The sequence below is a fragment of the Lepidochelys olivacea genome (assembly GCF_965140295.1).
Source record: "Lepidochelys olivacea isolate rLepOli2 genome assembly, chromosome: 1".
Lineage (NCBI taxonomy): Eukaryota > Metazoa > Chordata > Testudines > Cheloniidae > Lepidochelys > Lepidochelys olivacea.
Window position 1 is genome coordinate 195,907,362 of NC_140411.1, and position 21,355 is coordinate 195,928,716.

At 41.8% G+C, this 21,355-nt stretch overlaps 2 protein-coding genes across 6 annotated transcripts in view; both read right to left on the reverse strand.

The window, feature by feature from the left end:
• LOC311521464 (uncharacterized protein) overlaps positions 1–21,355 on the reverse strand; it is a 319,542-nt gene that overhangs the window by 44,240 nt on the left and 253,947 nt on the right. The gene's annotated exons all lie outside the window — the stretch shown is intronic.
• BBX (BBX high mobility group box domain containing) overlaps positions 1,776–21,355 on the reverse strand; it is a 193,457-nt gene continuing 173,877 nt past the window's right edge. For 4 of the 5 annotated variants that reach the window (XM_084616800.1, XM_084616801.1, XM_084616798.1 and 1 more), the window contains 3 exons: positions 19,471–19,668; positions 18,317–18,509; positions 1,776–7,790 (listed from right to left, as the gene is read on the reverse strand). In XM_084616800.1, the coding sequence (XP_084472926.1) occupies positions 7,703–7,790; positions 18,317–18,509; positions 19,471–19,668 (479 nt within the window). In that variant the 3' untranslated portion in view covers positions 1,776–7,702. The remainder of the gene's footprint in view (positions 7,791–18,316; positions 18,510–19,470; positions 19,669–21,355) is intronic. The other variant, XM_084616802.1, reaches the window with a different exon arrangement.

The window sequence follows — 21,355 nt, forward strand, 5'->3', positions numbered from 1 at the left end:
GTGACAGTACTCTCTGAACTGGTGTGTTACTTCAGTAGGTAGAAATATTCCTTTTCCATGTCATCAGACAACAAAAGGACGTGTCTCTCTCAACTGACAGAATGTAAATGTAATGCCATGCAGCTGGCAGACACAAGGCAAGTGAGAGCTGGGTTTCAGAAGAGGTCTTATGCAGTTTAAAATATCTAGCTAAAAAGTTGTTTTGTGGTAAGGACAAAATGAAAGCAGACAAAAAGACAGAATCTGAGTAATGAAGCAAAGATAATCAATCATGTTTTAGAGTTACTGTGTAATCGAAAAAGGATGGTGATTTAAAATTCCCCAGTGTAACAGACTTAAAATATTAGGTGGAAGATTTAGAGCTCTCCTCATAAGAAGATATACCCTTGGCATTTCTCTTTCATTATAAGAAGCCCTTCCTTTTTTCCATGTGATCTCTACATCCCTGTAACATTGCCTGTATCTGTTCAAATCCTGGCATGTCTTTGTAGGGAGCCTAGAGCTTTCAGACATAGGAGACGAAGGACAGCTCACATGTTCCGCTCCCTTGTGTAAATGTGGACAGAATAAGTATTTAAAAAAAAAAGATTGAGGGACTCTCTCCCACTGTTTTGGACTCTCTTATATGCAGTTGGTTCTGCTGTCATAGGTATAAAGGGCTTCCACTGGTTTCAATAGGCATGGACCTGCTGTGGCCAGGAGAGCACACATGCATTCACAAAACCCTCACCCACAGTTCCCTGAGTATTATCTTCTATATACTATCCAGAGGGCACAATCTTGCATTCCTTGCACACCAAAAACATCCCACTGAAGTCAATGGAAGTTTCAGGTCTATGAAGAGTGGAGGATTGGATCCCAAGAATCTACATTTTCAAGCATATATGGGGCGGGGGAAGGAAGGGAACTGTGTGGACTGAATACAATCCAAGTTCAAACGGGGCTCAACCTGGTTGTGGCTTGGACGTGCTACCACAGTATAAACCCTAAGCAATAATCATCATCCGTATTACATTTTAAAACAAGGACCTATTTTTAAAACATAAATCCCTTGCTGTCCTAGGACTACCGATGAAGTAAGGGCTTTGTTACGTAAAGATGACGTCAGTTAATTGTCTGTGGGCTGTAGATGAAATGTGCAACAAGGTGTGGAAGACGAAATCCAAGAAAGCAGAGATAGACAAAGGGCCTGATTCTTCACTGTGCTACTCCAGTTTTATACTAGTGTAATTCCACTGAAATCAATGGTGCTTTGCCAGCATTAGCACAGTAAGGGCCAGATCCAAAGATCTGTTGAGATCTGTAGGGGTCATTCCACGGATTTCAATGGTGCTGGATTAGGCCCCCAAGTTTTAAAAAGAAGCTGGAAGCTCAGCATATCAGTCTAAACTACGCTGGTTTGGGCATATTTTCTGTGTAACAACAACAAATATTTAAAACAACAACACTCCCAGCCAACATACTTTTGACTGACTACCAGAGGAGTTACACTGTTGGTTTTAAAGAAAACAGAAATTATAGTATGCAGGTTGGACGATCTAGCCCAGTTTATGTTTTTGAATAACCTGTTTTTTTAGGGGGCGAACAAGATTTTTCAGTTTAAAAAAAACAATCTGAATTTTAGTAGAATTCATTCACTGCCAGACTAATAAATTACTGCATTAGTCACATTAAGGTAAACAAGCACTTGATGATCTTGAAGCAGGTGAAATATCAAAAAAACTCAACTTTCTTAAAGTATCTATTTGCATCCATTAATTTAAAATGGGAAATTATTTACAAGTACATATTGGATAGCTAAAATAGAGTGAATATAAAGTAATTTATTTGAAAGGTTGTTTTCAAATATTTTATTCAGTTTCATGATCACAGTTAATGTACTTTAGCGTGTTAGACACATGAATTAACATGTGCATTTTAAAAAATATCAAATTAGGTATAAGTTTTTGAAGAAAGGCATTTTATAAATGTGATTATTAACTTTAACTACACACATCTAAGAAGGCAAGAGCTCTATGAGACCACTGAATGGAAATAATTACTACAAAACATGTTTACACCAAACTTTAGAGCAAATAAAGACAAATTATGGCCCAGAAGTCAATGGAATTATGTGTGAGAATAAAGGTTGAAGGATCAGGCCCTATGAAAAAAGACATTAGAAATTCAGTCATGTTTCAACTGTTGATAGACAAAGACCTGATGGCCAAAGCAAACTCTGTTTAGGGGTAGGATTTTCTAACGTGGCTAAGTGAGTAGCTCAATGGGGTTTGTATTCGTTACTCACTTTAGACACTTTGAAAAAATCTCACCCTACCATGTGACATGCAAGGGAAAGATTGAAACCTATGAAAATAAAGTTCATAAGACAGTGTGAGAAACCTCAGGCTGTCTAACAGTTGAACTCCCGAGCGTAAAATACTTAGTTCATGGCAAAAAAGTTGCCAGTCACTGCTCTGCATTACATTTCTTTGGTCACTTTCAAAGTTCCAGCCCCTGGTGTGAAGATGATTGTTGTTTTACTTTTGTGAGTAAAAAGGGTAGGATTAGAGTGTTATTTTAGGAGGCATGTTTAGCCACATAATTTCTATTTCAGATTGTGAGGTAACACACATCTTTTTCCACTGAAGCATATGGAGTTTCTACCTGGTACTTGATAACACAGTCAGAATCCAGTAATTAGAAAATAATTCTCTGGAAAAACTTAATGAATGTTAAAATGTTAGTATTTGTTCAAAGTCCAATGTAAATTAAGGTCCCAGTTCATGAAAACATTCAGAGTCAGGACAGCACACAAACACATGCTTAACATTTAAGCACGTGCTGAAGAGTTTAGTAAGTTTGAGTTTACGTACTTTGCTGAATTAGGGAATAAAATTGGTCCTCTCTGGATGGCTGCCTTAATGAACTGCAGACAAGTTTAAGGTACAGTGTGTCCTCTCTACATTCTTCTTCAAAAAGATGTCAATTTAATTATTAGAATATTAGCAAGGCTAATTTGGTATTTAATTGAAAAGCATAAACCTCACTGTGACTTTTTATTGGGGAATTGAGGGGAAGAGGTAAACTTCTCTGTCACAGTCTAAATGCAAATTTACAGCTCTATATGTCCTGAAATGCCTTAATGTTCTGACAGTTGTAGCTGGAAATATTACAAAATGTGACAAAGGCATCTAGAAACTCTACAATCTAACAAGCACAGGAAAGATTGTCTAATGGATAAAACATGGTTTATGACATATGAGTTGCACAATTATGTTTTCAGGTGAAATCATGATATAGTAAATGTAACCCACTAAGTATTAAAAGCAGCTTTTGGATTACTCCGTTTCCTTTGGGAATATCTGAAGTTAATCACCTGATGAGCTCTACATTTTCTGTTGTCACAAAAACCATCTTATTGAACCAATAAGAGCGAAATGACGATGTCTGACAATCTATATGAATAGGACACAAAAGTCAAAAGCATAACAGCAATATAAATAGTACGGCTTTCACTGTATATTTTGTGTTACACTGTTCCCTCTGTATAAATATTGTTCTTGGAAATTAAAACATACCATGATATAAAAATGGCATTGATGGCTGAACAGATTACATTCCATTTAAAATGAAAACAGAAAGCAAATGGAAGTCAACGAAAGTAGCCTTTTAGCAGAGGAAGCCCTATTAAAATTAGCATTCATCTGGGGAGGTGCAGCCAACAATCACCGTACACAATAGCATCATGCAAACCCAATGAATCATTTTTCAACCTATTTTTTCTTTTACAGAATGTAAAGCCTTTTACCTCTCCTTTGTTGCTGTCACTTCACCATGCTGAGAAGAGGCCTTCTTTTCTCTGACACCCTCTCAACTGTCTCAAGTCTATGGCTTCAGAGCATATTCCAGTATTTGTCCAGTAGCTAAATAGGCAGCCCAGTTTAGAACTGGTTCACATTAATGCCTCATACTAGAAGATGTACCCTTTATCATTAAAAGGTCATCCAGAGTAATGAATGTCCTTTTTCTGGGGCAAGTTACAACTCTCTTGGGTTTCAACCATGGATGCAAAGTGGCAATACATAGAGTCAAAGACTGCACAGTGCCTACCAGTTTCATGCTACACAGACAGAGTGTCACTCAACTAAATAAGGGGGGGAAAATGACAAAAGAGTTGAAATTTAAATACACACTCATATGGTTCTGTCATTCCCTTGTCCCTGCTTCCTTTCCCAACCCAATGTTTATTTTCTATTTCAAACCTCATGCATCGACACTATAAACTGGGAATTGAAACTAACAAAAAATCCTTGCTCATGACTTTGGGACACTGAATTAGTATAAAAGAGCATTCAATCATCTTAAATAAATATATTCGATGTCTGGAATTACAGCACATTCAAGGGATAAATACTGCCATAATTACAACAGCATGATTTAATCTCCATACCATTTTTGATCAATTCTGGTCTAATCTGGACTATAAGACAATGTGGGGATCAGAACCTGCATCTCAAATGCTCTGCAGAACATTCTTCCCGTATTCGTTTACAGTACTGAAACAATTAAAAAAAATTACAGTATTTTTCTCCCAGCTGCTTATGTCTGTAGCTTTAGCTACTATAATACACTTTGTATACCTCAAAACAACACATAAAATAACAAAGATCACCAAATAAATAAAAGCAAAAGAAAACTGGAACAGTACTGCATTTTATACTTGAGACAAGATTCCTCACTTCCACCAAGAATTCAGAGAGGACTGGGATAATTGCTTTTTGTTTTTTAAAAGAAAGATTTATACATAGGTTCAGATCCAGAAATTAAGTTTAAATGCGAAAATATCAACAGGTTTAGCTAAGTGAGAATGGGTTCAGTAAAGAATGATACAACATAATCAGAATAAACAAAGCAGAAAAGCATCATATTTTGGTTTGCTTGAGATATACATAAGGTGCAACAATTTCTTCTCTCGAGGCATTTGTGGACATATGTCAATGGGTGAAAGTATTTGCTGGTATGCTGAAGTACATATCACAGCAATAAAATTTTCCAAAATGAAAGGAATGGAAAATAATAAAAATTAAAAAAACAAAAACAAACCCAATACAGGAAAATGTTGGTCTGAAATTTTCTTGTGCTAACAAATTTTGTTACCTGAAAATACTGCTACCCCTTCCAGTAGATTCAGGGGAAATTCTTGCTACTGAAATCAAGACATCACTCCGAGAACCAACAAAGGCAAATGCCTAATGAACTATAAAGCTTTGCAGGATTTCTGCTACTCTCAGTGCCTAACTGCTTAAAAATTAAGCATATCTACAAAAAGGTTTATAAGTATCTGAAAACAGTCATATCCAGTACATTGACCCAGCCCCACCCCCTCTCTAAGGAAAAGCAGATCAAGTAAGATATTGATTCACATAGAAAAAGTAATTTTTTTTTGTTTCTTTTAAAAAAGGTACCATTAATATACAGAAATATCTTAAGGAACAATACTGAAATTTAAATTGAAGAATGATGGGGTGCTCTGGCAAAAAATATATCTATTCTAGTGGGTTCTAGAGAAATAAGTTAGTACCATTGTCAAGGTGAATGGCCTGCACCATACAATATTTGGATTTCAGCTAATTATAATTTATAAAGTGGTCCAAAACGCCAACAGCCACCTCACTGTGACCCAACTGTTTTAAATGTTGACAGTTTTTCTGTTTTGTTAAAATAATTTAGAAAACGTTAATAAAATTTTATTAAAAATATTGCCACATGCTACAATGGCATAATAGGGAGCTCTTTACCAGTCTTATTTCTACCTGAATTTTAAAAAGCCTTTTAACTCTCTCATTACTATTAAACTTTATTTCCTTTTTCTTCCCTTTCTCCAACATATCTTCCTCCAGCATCTCTGAGGGTAATATTTTACATGCATTTTAAACATATTTTCTCAGCTATCTGCTTTTTATCAATACTTCATCGTTTGTTACAATGTGTGTGGTATGTTGTATAGCATTTCCCAACATATAAACTGAAGACCTGCACTTATCTACAGCAACAAAAGGCTAAAATCTAGCAACTATTAATAGAGTTACTCTCCATATGGCTATTACATCAAATTAGAATTACAAATCCCTCCCCACCCCCAAAAAACACATCAATTCAGTCAAGTATAAATAAGAATGCCTGATAGAACCATGTAAACTCTCATTATTTAAAGACTTAATTAAAGAGCTTCAAACTCAACCTAATACTATCAAAACTTCAGCCAGTATGAAGAAGACTAACAGAAAATTATTGCTGGGGTCCAATTTGGTAAATCTTTGTGCTATGATGCAAAACGTAGGGAAACATCTTGTGCTATGAAAGAAGTACCCTGTTGAATTTGTAGCTTCCGATTAATTTCTAGTAATCATTTTGCATCTGTTGGTAGGAAACAACTGCCTGGCTTATGCAATATTTTAAGTCAACAGAGTGAAGATATAGTCCAAGTGATACACTTGGTGCTGGCTTTGGGGATGTATTTATGAGAGCAGAATACATAAAGAAAACAAAAGCAAGGACAGGAACTGGCAGGTGGATCTCTGCTTGATAGCCTAACTTTAGTCAAACATTATTCTTCAATCATGGTTTACTTGCATACAACTTACCACTTTACCAGCACAAACTAGAACTGGCTCTTTTTATACAATCTACAAAGCCAATTTAGATTGTGCACAGTAATTACAACAATTCCAGTGTCTGTCAAATGTAAAAGGTATGTATATCAGTGTGCATGTATACTGAAGTCATGTCTTCAAGGTTTTCAGAATAGTGAAGTAATACTAAGGTCACTTCTGAACAATGTATTTGTAGTATTTTTTTTTGTTTTTGTTTACATGAGCATTTCACCCAGTCATTTTAGACCTCTATGCAAAATAAAGGAACCCTCCAATGCATGAAAGACCAGTCCATAATCTGCAGTATTGTTCTTTCCCATATGCCACTCCTTTTTCTAATGCAAATCATTCTGGTTATTCAATGCTAAATTAAAAAAACAAACAAACAAACAAACTCACTCAACACAGCCTGTCAGAATTTTTGCCAGTAAACTCTACCACTGTGGTGGCAAATATAAAAGTGCAGAACATCTGGACCACATGGTTGAGCAAACACCGCTAACAATGGTACATCTGCCCATGCTGCCTTGAGTTCTCCAGAACAGGTTTTTAAATTCATTCTACAATATAAATGTAGGCATAACCTATTATATAAACCATCTTAGAACTTAAATCTTCATGTACAAAAATGACTAAGAATATCTAATAACTAGTGCAGTGCGTCAGTGTTTTTTTTTGTTTTGTATTTTTGTTTAGAGTAACTAGGTATTATATGAAACTAGTTTCCATACCCTCTGGATGCTGTGTGAGCTACTGTAAAGGCAGCCTTTTTCACAGAAACCACCTATTTACTGTTTAAAAGCCTTCAATAGAAAGCAAGCTCCAGGATCATTCCATTTCTTTTCATTATTAGTCAAATAACACCACCTTCCTAGATTCTGGGTTCCAATTGGAGGACTTGGCCCAAGTTGCTAACTTCTGGCTTCAAGTGAAATCTGGGCCACTCACAGCAATAAGCACTTGTTTGCAAGTCTATATTTTCCATCATATGGACTGACTAGCTTCCCTTGGTAAAGACAAGGCTAGGATATTAGGTAAAGCACAATGTTTTACAATAAGGTGGAGCTTCACTGGTCGGCGCAGGAAATAAGCACCGGAGCCTGAGACATTTCTTTTGGCTGTCCATCACGTGGGAGAGGCGCTGCCTTCTGACTTCTAAAAAAAAACAAACAGAGGAAAACATCCATAATTATATGGAAAATGGTAGATTTTTGAGACTAGAAAGCATGAAACACGTGGATGAAGTCATTTTATTGTCTTATTCTACAGAACCATAAATTGCGGTTGCACTAATACATTATCTATTTTGTGGCATGCTACAAGGAAATAGGCAGAGAAAATGTCCTATAAAGCCAACGTGAAACAAATTGTAAGTCTTGATGGCATCTGACTAGGCACAGAAGCACAACAGAAAATACAGAGCTAAACAATAAAATTACAGGCACACAAGGGCTGCTGTTCATATTGTGACACAGCCGGAGACCTGAGAAACAAAAGAATATTGCTTACTTGTGGCAAGAGAACGTAAACACACAATGAGGCACATACTGAAAATAAACATCTGCTATGGATATGAATTAAAGCAATACGGTGAAATATTTCCCTCATCCCATTTACACTTACTGCATTTCAGGAAGCAGTAAACAGCTCATTCAATAACTTGTGAGTGACAAAGTATTTTGGTTCCTCTAGAATCTGCTGCCAACTTTTCATGACCAACTCCAGCAAAACCTCCATGTTGTTATTATATTTATGTTAGTTTGTACACGATACCCCTGTTCAGGACTTCGTAAAGACAAACTCCAAAAGAAGTCCATGTTCACCAGTATTATGTGCTGGCATTCAACATAAATCGTGGAAGCAGATGGACTTTGGAGATTTCATTTCTAGTTCATCTTTTAAATTTGCACAGAAAGCCTCTCTCTGCATTTTAACTACAAAAATAGTGATGACTTGTGAGGTTAATGTAACATATCAAATACATAGTAACAAAAGCTTTGGGCCTATGTAACCGAATGCAACCTTGTATTCACACCCCACATACTAGTGTAATAATCTTTGCACAAAATATGCCCTGTGAGGTATCATTTGAAAACTAGTAACTCACTGGTCAATACTATCGTGGTGAAACGTATGTAGCAACATTATACGTAGAGTTATGAGTTCCCTCCGTATGAGGTTGGTAGCACATGTTCAAACCCACATAGCCCTGATTAGGCAGCAGGTCTATCTTACACAAAGGAGCATGTGTTTACCTCAAGTTTCTATAAGTAGTAAACAGGGTCCCTGAGACAGCAAGAGGGAGACAAGGCAAATCTATATGTCAGCATACACAGGAGAGAAGAAAAGAGCATGGGTGCACCTTCACCCCCTCCACTTCAAGGAGGGACTGGACTATAAAAATGAGGGGCAAACACACACCAGGGAATCTCACTCTCTCTCTCATTCGCCTAAGACAACAAAGGATACTTCTGGGGGAATTCTGTGTCAGTGTGCGCACATAATTCAAGAGCCGTGCATAATTTTTTCCCCCACAGAAAATAACTTTTACTGGAAAGTTGCTGAAGTTCTGCCTTTTTCTCACCAGAGGTCAATGTTGGGCTAGAACAGAGCCTGCACTCCCAGACAGCCCCCCGCTACCATAGGGAAGAGAGAGGCTGAGTGCCTTCTTCACAGTGCCTCTCAGTCCAGGTCAGGAGACACGGGATATGGGGAGACAGACAGCATGAGGCACATGGGGCTGCTGGGACAGGACAGGGGTTCATAAGGGCTAGTGGGGAAGGACAGACTGGGGCAGGGGCTGAATGGGAGTGGAGGCACAGGGCCACAGGGGGAAGGGAGTGCAGGGCCTCATGAGGGAAGCAAGGTGACTGAGTGGGTACACAGAGACACATGGGAACAGGGGGTAGATGGTGCAGGGACACATGGGGGAAGGGGGTGGCTATGTGGTGGCACAGAGACACAAGGACAGGGGGAGGAGGTGCCGGGACACATGGGGATGTGGGGGTGCAAGGACACGGGGTGGGGGGGGAGAACACATAGGGATGGGGGCAGATGTGCTTGACTAAATGGGAGAGGCTAGAGGTCAGCCAGGGTCTGTATGGGGAAAGCTCCCTAAGAATCCCTCCCCATGTTTCCTCCCCCAAAACCCGTTCCATACTTTTCCACCCATACCCAACAACCCTCCACGGCTCCTTCCCAGCAATTACTTCCCTCTCCCTCAGCGCCTCCTCTTCCCCCGACTCCCCCAAGCCTTTGCACTGCTTCTGAGGGGTGTGGAAAATATATTTCTGTATTGCAGTTTAAACGAATTATTACTCAGAGTTCTCTATTAATATGCCTAGCAAGGAATCCCGAATCTTGTTTGTTGTCTGTATTGTTACAGACATACTTCCTGACATGTATTTTTAAATAAATTGCCAAAATAATTGAAACTGGTGTGAAAATAACTGTGTTATTTTGACAAATAAAATACGCAGAATTTTTCAAATGTTAAAGTATTGTGTGCAGATTTTTTAATATTTTGGTGCACAATTCTCCCAGGAGTAAAAGGAACCAGACTGATGGACTTTTGGAGGGATTCTGACCAGAGAATTTGGTCAGCTCTGTTGCAGGGAACATGTGGTAAGGATTTTACCTAGAACCAAGTCTAACCTGTTAAGTTTTAGTTACTAGAAAGCATTTTATCTTTATTTCTCATAATCATTTCTGACTTTAACACCTTATACCTGTACTCACTTCAAATATCTCTCTTTGTAGTTAAAAAAATTTGTTTCATTCTTTCATCAAAACTAACCCAGTGTTGTGTTTAAACTGAATCGTCTGGTAACTCCAGTAAAAGTAGGAAACTGTTGTTCACTGACCCCCTCACAGAGGCCATGGAACTTTACTGTCTGAACTGTCCAGGAGAGGCCTGGATAGTGCAGAACACACATTTTGGGGGAAAAAATCTGGAAATGGGAGCGTGTTAGAGCCATCCTGCAAATGATAACCAAGGCTGGTGGAAGCCAAAGTGTTGACTGGAGGATGGCTGGCAGGCTGTAGCTATACACAGACACTCAGGGTATGACCTGCATGCTGTCTGTGAGAGGCCCAGGTTGGGAAAGCATTGGGAGGAACCCAAGGTTGCAGAGCAGGTGGTGACACAGACCCTCACTGGTCTGGATTGCACCCCAGACTGTGACAGCCTCATTCTCCTTTTAAGTTACTTTACACCACTCTGGGAGTGTTAAGGTGCCTTAAAGTGCGTGAAGGTGCAGATGTGTTTTGCACCCATTCTAAGGCACCTTCACAACTGCCAACGTAAGGGAGAATTGGGTCCTTTGTATTTAGTAATGACATATGCTAGGTAAAGGAAGGTTACTGATCTTATAACAACTGGAGTTCTTCAAGATGTGCTGTCCCTATGGGTATTCACTGTGGGTGCACACTGTGACTGCTATTTGCACTTCCTGATATGACTGTCCCTCGAGGAGCCAGATGTCTAAATAGAGTAATACATGATAGCATTAATGGCATAGGTGTACTGCCACTACAGACGTGACCTCTGTAAAAACCCGCGGGGCTGCTGAAAGGACAAAGTGGAGCACTTTATATTGGAAATGGTCTCAGCCCACCATAAAACGCAGGTATCTCTGGGTGGATGGCGCATCTTAAATCAAAAACTGCAAACCAGTCACCTTCATTCAGAGGGAATTATGACAGCCAGGGTAATCAGCCTGCATCCTGAGTGGCAGATGAAGACATTCAACTGCCTGAGGTACAGGATGGGTCCACCCCTCCTCCTTTCTGGGCATTAGGAAGTATTTGGAATAAAAGCCCTTCCCCTTGTGTTAAGGAGTTACTGGCTCTATAGATGGTAAGTGGATTAGGGAGTCTACCTCCTGCCTGAGAAGCCTCTCCTGTGAAGAATCCTTGCAGAGGAACAGTGAAGGAAGTTTTGGAAAAGGGGTAGACAGGAACTTGATTGTGTTGAGGTGTTGTCTAAGACTCATTTGTCCGTAGTTAAGTGCTGCCACATTGGAAGAAAACAGGTCAGACGGCCACCAAAGGGGGTGGGGAAGACTGGTTGTGTGAGGACTGGTTGATGGCTCTTGAGTGTCCCTCCAAATGACAGCTTGATAGACGGCTGTGTCTCGAGAAGGAACAGTGGTGGAGCAGTGTGTCTTGCACGCTATACCATCTGGCACTTTCTCAGTGGCCCATAGGACTCCTGGGGATAAATCAGCTGTGGGCTTGGCTGGTATCTATACTGTGGCAGTTTAGAATATTTTCTGTGATGTGCTGGGGTGTATATTCCAGAGGCACCCGAGTCTTTAAGTGACTGAAGTGATTCATCAGTTCTTTCAGTGAAAAAGTTGTTGCCCTTGAAGAGGAGATCTACCACCACCTGTTCATCCTTTGGGAACCCCAATGCCTGCAACGAAGAAGCCCCTCTAACAACCACTAAGGTAGCCATGGAGTGAAAAGCTATGTCTGCTGCCATCAGTGAAGCATGAAGGGATTACCTGGCCTCCAGTTTTCCTTCATCTAGAATAGCTGGAATTGGGGCCTACATTCCTGGGGCAATTTACTGATGAACTCAGAGAGACTGTTATAGTTAATAACGTCGTATTTTGACGTGGGTTCCTGGTAGTTTCCAACATGGAAGAGTAGAGTGGCTGGAGAAAAGCTCTTTCTGCCAAAGAGATCTAGTCTCTTGTGATCCTTGCACGTACTGTGGTGAAATGTATTTCACTCTGTGACCACTTGGACAAGCACGGAGTTTTGGGTTTGGTTGTGAGAATAAATATTCTGTGCCCACAGAGGGAACAAAATACTTCTTTTCAATCTTCTTCGGGGTAGGAGCACAAGTAGCTGGTGTAACTTCTTGATGATATTTTTCAAGATTTACAGGTTGGTTCAGAAACGAGAGCCAAAGCTAGAAGCTTCTTTGCCTCCATTTATCCTTTTGATTTAGTTTTTGCTCTCATGAGACCTTTGTTTGAAAAATCAAATGCTTTGATTGTATCTTTGCAAATTAAGGTCTTGGACATTGTTACAGCTTCTTGACTGATATATACCATCTTAAATGTCTGAACCAGATTACAGAGGCTTATATCAATTCCCAAGTTAAGGCACCAGTATTACTGGGAAAGAAGATATTTGATTATTTGCAGGTCACCTACTCTGAGGAATATGACCCTGAGCAAGAGTACAAAATGAGTCACTGTCCAAGCCAGACCCCTGCTTGGTTTCGAGATCCTACTAATGCATTCACAAAACAGACATATTTGAAGAGATCTACGGATTTGAAGTGCAGCAAGTGCTCGCAGTTATGGTGCAGGAGATGGATCCGGCTTATAAGGAGAAGAAACAAAAGATCCTTCCAGTTATCACCTGCCTGAAAGACCTCAACACAACAAAATGAGAAAACTTCACTTAAGGATTTCCTTTTTGCAAAATGCAATCTTAACAGCTGGTGATGGAATGGACTCAGTCCAAACACATGTTGAGAAGAACTTTTGAACAAATTTAGTTTGCATGAACTAATCAGACATTCATCTGGGCTCAAAAAGGGACTTTGAAATTTGTGGACTGCCTTAATTAGCAAAGACAATCACTGTAACTTCTACAATAAAAGACCAAAGCTTTAGCTGGATGAAACTGGTTAAAAAGATGCCAAGATCTACCTCGAAGACTGTTTGTTCTTTCTTGCTTGTGAAATGGACACAGATGACTCCCTGCACATGGAGAAAATAATGGAAAAGTGGAGTGCAATTAAATCACGGAAAATTTCTTTTGATTTCAAAACATATAAAATAATTATTACTTGCCTGTTTTGTTGCTTCATCATAGGCTGCAGGACTGCTGGTTTAGTTAGCCTGCAACCCTGACACTATTCAGTTAAATTCTGGGAACAGTTTGGTAAATTTTTTAGACTTCACCCCCAACCCCCAATTTGAGATCCTAACTGGTACCCCCTGGTGTGCCAAATGTCATTCCAACATCACCTCATTAATAGGGAGTGCCACTTTGGAGGGAGCCATTGATTTAGGAGCTTGTGTGTGGGATCCTGAATCTCTTTCAGTGGGATCTAAAGGGTTTTAGCAATTCTCCGGAGAAGTTCTTGTTACGGCCTGTAAGCATCTGGAGGGGTCATCCCTTCATCCAGAGATGAAGATGATGCCATCAGCAGCTCCAACAGAGCTGGTTGCTCCAATTCCTCTGGAAAGTGTTCTGCTGGTGGTGATCTCTGTCAAGAGCAGAGCCCCGTGTGGTCAAAGTCTGAGAGTCGATAGTAAGTGTCCCAAGCACTCCAGTATGGTCAATGGGCAGGATCATAGGGGTAGGGACAGACCCCTTGGGGGGTATCATTGATCCCTGTCATCAGGTATGGGTCCAGCAGATATAAGGGTCTCCGGGATGCTTTAGAAACCCTACCTGGGCTGATGCCCAGAATGGGGACTTGTTGGAACTGGAGATATTGGCTCCTGCTCTTCCTTAGAGTAATGAGATGTCTGACTCAAATGGTAGCTCTCCAAAGCCATACTCTGGTGAGAAGCGTGCTACCAGCATGGAGCGTCCCCAGCTCTGCTAGTGGTCAGGATTGGTGAGTGATGGGTGGGGAGTGCAGTGATGTGTCTCACTCGCACCAGGTCCAACAGGATCAGTGAATCCTGGTCCGTGTAAATTGTCAGGTCCTTGAGAAGGGTGTACACTAAGGTGTGGCAGGAGGAAAACTGGCCAGAATCGTCGGTATGGGATCTGTCAATGCAGCTTGAGGTACAGTGTCATGAGGTACTGCTGGTGGCAGACGGCAAATATTCTTGACTGTCCGTAAACAGTTTCGTGAGTAGTTTTGGGCCACTGGAAGCTCACGATACTGTCAGTGCTGGCCTGTCTTCACCATGAGCTCCAGGCACATCGCTCCAGGGTGTGGAGTCTCACTTAGTCCTGAGGAAAGGGGAGTTGCCACCCTCTTCTTCAAGGACTTATGGGACAACTCTGTCTTCTTATGTGGGTGTTTCTCTCTACTCTCATTGTGTTTCCTCTTAGAGGAGTCGTTGGGCCTGCTTGAAGATGCCGGAGGGGCACTGGTGGGAGGTTCTGGTCAATGCGGCAGAGAGCAAGAGAATCCCAGATCAGATAAAAGCCCCATGGAGAACTCCATCAGATGCCTGAACTCCAGGGACTACCTGCTATGAGGGGGAAAGGATTGGCAGATGTCACATTCTGATGGCAGTAAAGGTAGCTCTCATGCAGGTCACTTACTGTAAGACCCAGCAGGCAAGGCAAGGCTTGAAGCATGAGACCTGGGGCTTAAGCACTCAAAACGTTGGTGGAATAAGGGAACCCCTTGATCCCTGTTAACTAACTACAACTTATAAATTGACTAACTATGAGAGAAAAATGATAATAAAAACTGTTTATAATATGTACAGGTTAAAGCCCAAGTATGTTCGAAGGCTATGGACATAGGAGAGTCCCATCCCAGATGTGAGTGGTAGAAAGGAACTGACGAGTCAGTCGGTCTGTGCCACCTCTTATGCCCTCAGTTTGCAGCATGAGGAGGTGCAGATATGGAACTTTGGACACTGCTATGGAAGAATTTCTGGTCCGGAGTGTTTAGAGTACATGCACACCCACAGTGAATACCCATAAGGACCAGCACTCAAAAAAGATCTCAAGCTGACCAGAGCTGTTCCAGAAGTGTTCAGATGAAAACACTGTGGTATTTTCCAATCGACTCTATTTAGAGAAGAGAACTTGTTTTCCATAGCCTCTGGGGCTCTGTAAAATTAATTGTTAACTAAATATAGGCCACCAAACAAAACATGTTAAACACAATAACCTTCCTGTGCTGTTCTTCCTACAACTCCCAGGTATCCTTAAAGTACTTTACACACAAAGAAAAGGGCAGAAGCAGATACTTGTAGGACAGCATGGGGTATAAGTGAGGGCAGAATCTGGCACACCAGATCCAAGTCTGTATTTTGTCTTCCATTCTCCAGGTCTGTAAGAGGCATTTGCTTAGTTTCTGTTAGAAACGAGTTCCCAGGCATTGTTTCCAAATGTGATTGGAAACCGAACAGCGATTTGTCCAACCACTGCTATATCTACATGTTTGGTATTCAGACAATAGGCGGGGTGAAAGTGAGCCGGTATGGTGTACCGGTAAGAAGCCGTTACTGACCCTTATGCAGCCCACATTAAAGTGCTGCCGTGGCTTTTGCCTCCCCCGTTGGTGGTGCTTTTAAATTTTTGCCCAACGGGGACGGGAGGGCGGGGCAAAAGGGCAGCTGTAGAGCCCCAGGTGGTGGGGTCCAGGCAGCGCAGATGGGCTGCCTGTGGGAGGCTGACCCCCCCAATCCTGCCCCTTCAGCCTGAGGCCCTGCCCCTTCCGGGGTCTGGAGTCAGCCCCCGTACTGGTAAGAATTTATTATTACTTTCACCCCTGACCACAGGTAACGTGTTACTTGGCCACTGCTATTAGGGAAGAATAAATTGGGAACAAAATAAGAAAAAAAAAAAAAAAGCCAAAAAGTTGAAGTAGCCCAACATCACTTCAGAACAGGCACTGCAGCAGTGAAAAAGGTGGGCAAGGAAGTCTTGGACAAATGAAGGGAATGAATAAGACTGAACCAACTTGTACTCCTTTTCTCCAGTGTAAATCGAGGCATTACCCTGGAATCAGAGAAGTTTAATTTACACCACTAACTCAGAACAGAATTTGATACAGCATCTCTCCTTGTCTCTCTTTGGTCTTTCATATTGCTACACATGCAAGGAAGAGGAAGTTGTTTCACACCTTTGCTTTTGTTATTAATAGGGTGGTTTTCTGCAGGGCTGGGTAGAGAGACCAAGGATATCACAGTGTGAAAGCTTTTCTTATGAGAAATGTCTTTTTAAAAGAAAATGACTTCTGCAGAAGATTGAAGTCTTTCTGCAATCAACTAAGACTTATCTGATTTTTGTTCTGTGTACGTGTGATTTTCCAAATCTCCTTGCAATTGTCAAATACACATAGCTGAATATTAAAACCAATTTTATTAACAAGGGGAATATTGACTTGGCCCATGAGGTTGTCCGTACTGTTTCTAAAGGTCAGCAGTTGGCAAGACTGTCAACGTCATGAAATGATTTCTTTGGGCAGATAGTTCACAAGAGTTCCTTGAGCACAGCTGGGAGTGTGTCCCTCAGCCCCATTATGGATAGGGCCCTACCAAATTCATGGCCATGAAAAACAGGTCATGGTCCGTGAAATCTGATCTTCCCCCCCATGAAATTGTGTGCTTTCACCCTATACTATACAGATTTCACGGGGTAAACTAGCGTTTCTCAAATTAGGGGTCCTGCCCAAAAGGGAGTTGCAGCGGCATCACATTATTATTTTAGGGGGGTCATGGTATTGCCACCCTTACTTCTGCACTGCCTTCAGAGCTGGGCAGCCGGAGAGCAGCAGCTGTTGGCCAAGTGCCCAGCTCTGAAGGCAGCACCCCGCCAACAGCAGCATAGAAGTAAGCATGGCAATACCATACCAGGCCCCCTTTACTTCTGTGCTGCTGCCTTCAGAGTTGGTGGCCGCAGTGTGGCGGCTGTTGACTAAGGGCCCAGCTCTGCAGGCAGCAGCGCAGAAGTAAGGGTGGCCACACCATACCGTGCCATCCTTTCTTCTGCGCTGCTGCTGTTGGCGGCTCTGCCTTCAGAGCTCAGCTCCCGGCCTGCAGTCACCAGTCTCCAGCTGCCCAGCCCTGAAGGCAGCACTGCTGCCAACAGCAGCGCAGAGGTAAGGGTAGCAGTACCTCAACCCCCTCTACAATAACCTTGCGACCACATACAACTCCTTTTTGGGTGAGGACCCCTACAATTACAACACTGTGAAATTTCAGATTTAAATAGCTGAAATCATGAAATTTATAATTTTAAAAATCCTATGACAGTGAAATTGACCAAAACGGTCAGTGAATTTAGTAGGGCCCCAATTATGGAGGAAGGCACTAACATTCTCATATAGACCCAGAATTCCCCACTTGCCTTCAACAGCTGGGAAGGACAGGGGGTCCACCTCCTAGACAGTGACCTGTGGCACCAAGAGAATCACCACGTGCCTGTGGCCTTTGACTGAGAGGAGACACTTCTGGCAAAAGTCTCATGCTCAGCCTGACCAACTGCAGCTGATTTGTTCTTTTGACTCTTGTGCTGTCACTGTGTGGGAAGTGAAGAAAGGTCTCTTTGCCTTCACCACAGCTTCTACCAAATCTCACAGGGCAGAACTGTTGTACGTGGTGCAAAGCCTGGTTAATCTGGGCTGCTCCTCTCCATGAAAGCACAGAATGTTCTATGTCTTGCAGACAAAAGCACTTGGACGTCCTCAGCACTGCCTGCTTCTGCCTTGCACTGCACAGTTATGAGGGAACAAGTGCCAAGCCTTCCCTGCTGCCGTCTCAGCAAGCCAGCGTTGCTCGCTGTGATTCTCTTGGTGTATTATTAAAAGGCAATATCACTGGTAATTAAGCCAGTGAGCATTTCACCCTACTAAAACAGGCAAATGCTATAAACTAAGCACTCAAGAGAAGCAGCGGTGGAAAGAAATGACAAAACCAGTTGACTCAGATGTTACAGCTTTCACATGCATTCTGAGTAAGAGGGCTGTAATGCAGAATCCTGACAGACAACACTGGTACGCAGCAGACACTGACCTGTGTACATTTTCCATCGCTGCTACTTCTGCTAGAGCAGCTAGGCTAAAGAATGCAGACACAGTCGGCATGCCTGGCGTAATACTGTGAGTGTCCTCTGCTTCTGCGCTTCTAGAGCATTCGTCGTTGCAATCGGTCTCTGCACTTGATGCTTTTTGGAGACTACTCTGTGGTAGCTCCTTTGGTTTTTCCTCTATAACAAAAGAAAAAGTAAAACTTACAGGCAGCGGGGCAACAAAGTCAGCTACAGCTGTGTACTGAACAGTGCTTAGTATAGAGGTGTTAACATGCATTTTTTCCATCATTAATTGAGGCTTTATCATCTGTGTAATCCAAGTTTACTAATAAGAAAAGGAGTACTTGTGGCACCTTAGAGACTAACCAATACCTTAGAGACTAACCAATTTATTAGAGCATAAGCTTTCGTGAGCTACAGCTCACTTCATCAGATGCTCTAATAATAATAGAGCTTATGCTCTAATAAATTGGTTAGTCTCTAAGGTGCCACAAGTACTCCTTTTCTTTTTGCGAATACAGACTAACACGGCTGTTACTCTGAAACCAAGTTTACTAATGGGGCTCTCTGCCTCCCTCTAATGGATGGACGACATAGAAGTTTATGCTATGCATTGCGATCTAACACACTTGGATTTTTTCGCTCAGGCAGTGGAAGCTCATGTCTTTAAATCCAGAGGTCCCGAGTTCAATCCCCACTCTTGACGACCTACCTAGGGACATCACATTACCCCTGTATTTATATACACTACAGGGCCCAATTTTACATCCACTAATTGCACCCACTGTGCAGGCACAGTACCTTCGCTTTGCTGGACTGGTAGCATGGCACCTCAGGAGAGGTAAACTATGTTCCAGCACTCTCTGTGTGCCTCTTCCACTCCTCATACAGAAGTTTAGAGACAGATTTTTTTTTTGACATCTAAAATTTTTGTCCAACAGTAAATTGCCTATTTGAAACTTATTGATTCCTTAGATGGTATGACCCAATTGGTACCTGTTTTTACAGAATTATTTTTCCAGTACAGGCTTATGACCTCTTCCCTACTAGGGGTACGTTTCCCTATTAGCTTACTTATACCTCAGAACCACTCTCAATAATCTAGATTTATCATAAATTTAGACTTTCGTCTCCTTACCCTGAGCCCCTCCTGCTGGTGACACTCGGCCATCTGCTGTCCGAACAAGATGCGTGATCTTCGTTTTCCTCGCTTTCCTCTTTTGGCTACCAACCAAGGGTTCATGCAGCATTGCTGGCTCTGGAGTATTTGGGACAGATACAGAAGTTTTATTCTTCCGTGCAGGCTCACCGGGGGTTTTGTCTTCTGCAAGTATGGCTGAAATGGGACAAGTCAGTTACAATTACAAGTCGAACGTAAAACACTAGAATTGCTAACTATACACACATTCATATCTGTCTGCACATGACACTTACAATTCTCACTAATGGGACTGCATGGTATTTGCAGGGCTCGAGTCATGGAAGTGTTTGTGAGCTGCACCCTGTGTTTTGGGTTTGTAAGGAACAGTACTGGACCAGTTTTTGCAGGTTCCTGTGAGGTTCAAGTTTCTATTGTTTTAAAAGGATCTAGTGAGTACGAACTGTGACAGACTCGCAATATCCTGCAACATCCTGGACACACCTTGTGAAATTAAGAGAAACTTTATTGAATTAAGGCTAATATCTTTGGGGTCCATTGTATTAAAAACATAACTGTGCATGTTATTGGGGAACTGTACGTAACTCCTCTAGGAAGTGGACCCTAATGTCATTCCTCTGGTTTTCAGTCCTTTGAAGCCATCCCCTGAAGAGGTTCGCATATATTAGTTCAAAGTGGATCTCCAGGGGCCAAGAGACAGAAAAAGGATTTTTGGATAAATAGCCTGGTTTTAAACAGGCTCAAGGCCTTCTTCCTGATCCAGCAAATGGGCAGGCCCCATGGTCCACGGCAGGCCCCAGTCCTTAGTGTAGGGTTGGAAAGACTGGGCTTACGGAGGACCCATAAAACTGTGAGCTGAAGTTGTAATGAACTTGACATCAGAAGGATACTCCTGGGTTGGGGGTTCTGAAGGACTGCTCCTGCCAGAGCTTATGTAAGTGTTGGGGATTAGTCTGGTAAGCTTACTGGCATGCATGTACTGGCAAGCTTTTATTGTTCTCTGTAGTGTTTTTAGCTTAAGAATTAAATAAGTTTACATAAGAAGTGCTATGTGGCACTTTATAAGAGAAAGTTACTTATCTTACAATAGCTGTTCTTCGAGATGTGTGGTTCCCTACCTGTATTCCACTGCAGGTACGTAAGTGTGCCATGCCTGGAGCTGGACATTTTGAAAGCAGCATTCATTGGCCCACACATATGCAATGGCTCACCTTGTGCCTCCAATGCAGGGGATAAAAGGTGAGGTGGACTGACCACCCCTCCAGTTCCTTCTCTATTGTGAATCAGAGAAGATCCAAAGCAGAGGGGAAGGAGAGGCGGGGTAGTGGAATACAGAGCAGGATCACACATCTTGTAGAACCTCCAGTTACTATAAAGGCAAGTAACCTTCTCTTCTTTGAGTACTGGTCCCTATGTGAATTCCACTTTCGGCGATCGACAAGCAGTACTCAAAGAGGAGGAACATGTGAGGTTGTAGATGGCAGAGCCAAATGAAGGACCGCCATTACAAAAGATGCTGAGGAGTCCTGTACCAAGGCATGGTGACTCGCAAATGTGTGGATGGTGCTCTATGTAGATGCCTTGCAGATATCAAGTAGAGGCATCTCTTGAAGCGATTCCATAGACATTGCTTGCTCTTACCCCAAGAGGAGGAGGAAAGATTAGACAACTGATAGCAGAGCAAAATAAAGCCAAAGATTCCTTTTGAAATTCTTTGAAAGGATATAGCCTGACCCTTTCTGCTATCACGACAAATAGTCTAGGAGACCTTCTGATTGGTTTTGTTCTCTGCAGGTAAAAGGCCAAGGCTCACTGAACATTGAGGGGATGGAGCCTCCCTTCTACTGGGGATGCGTGTAGTTTT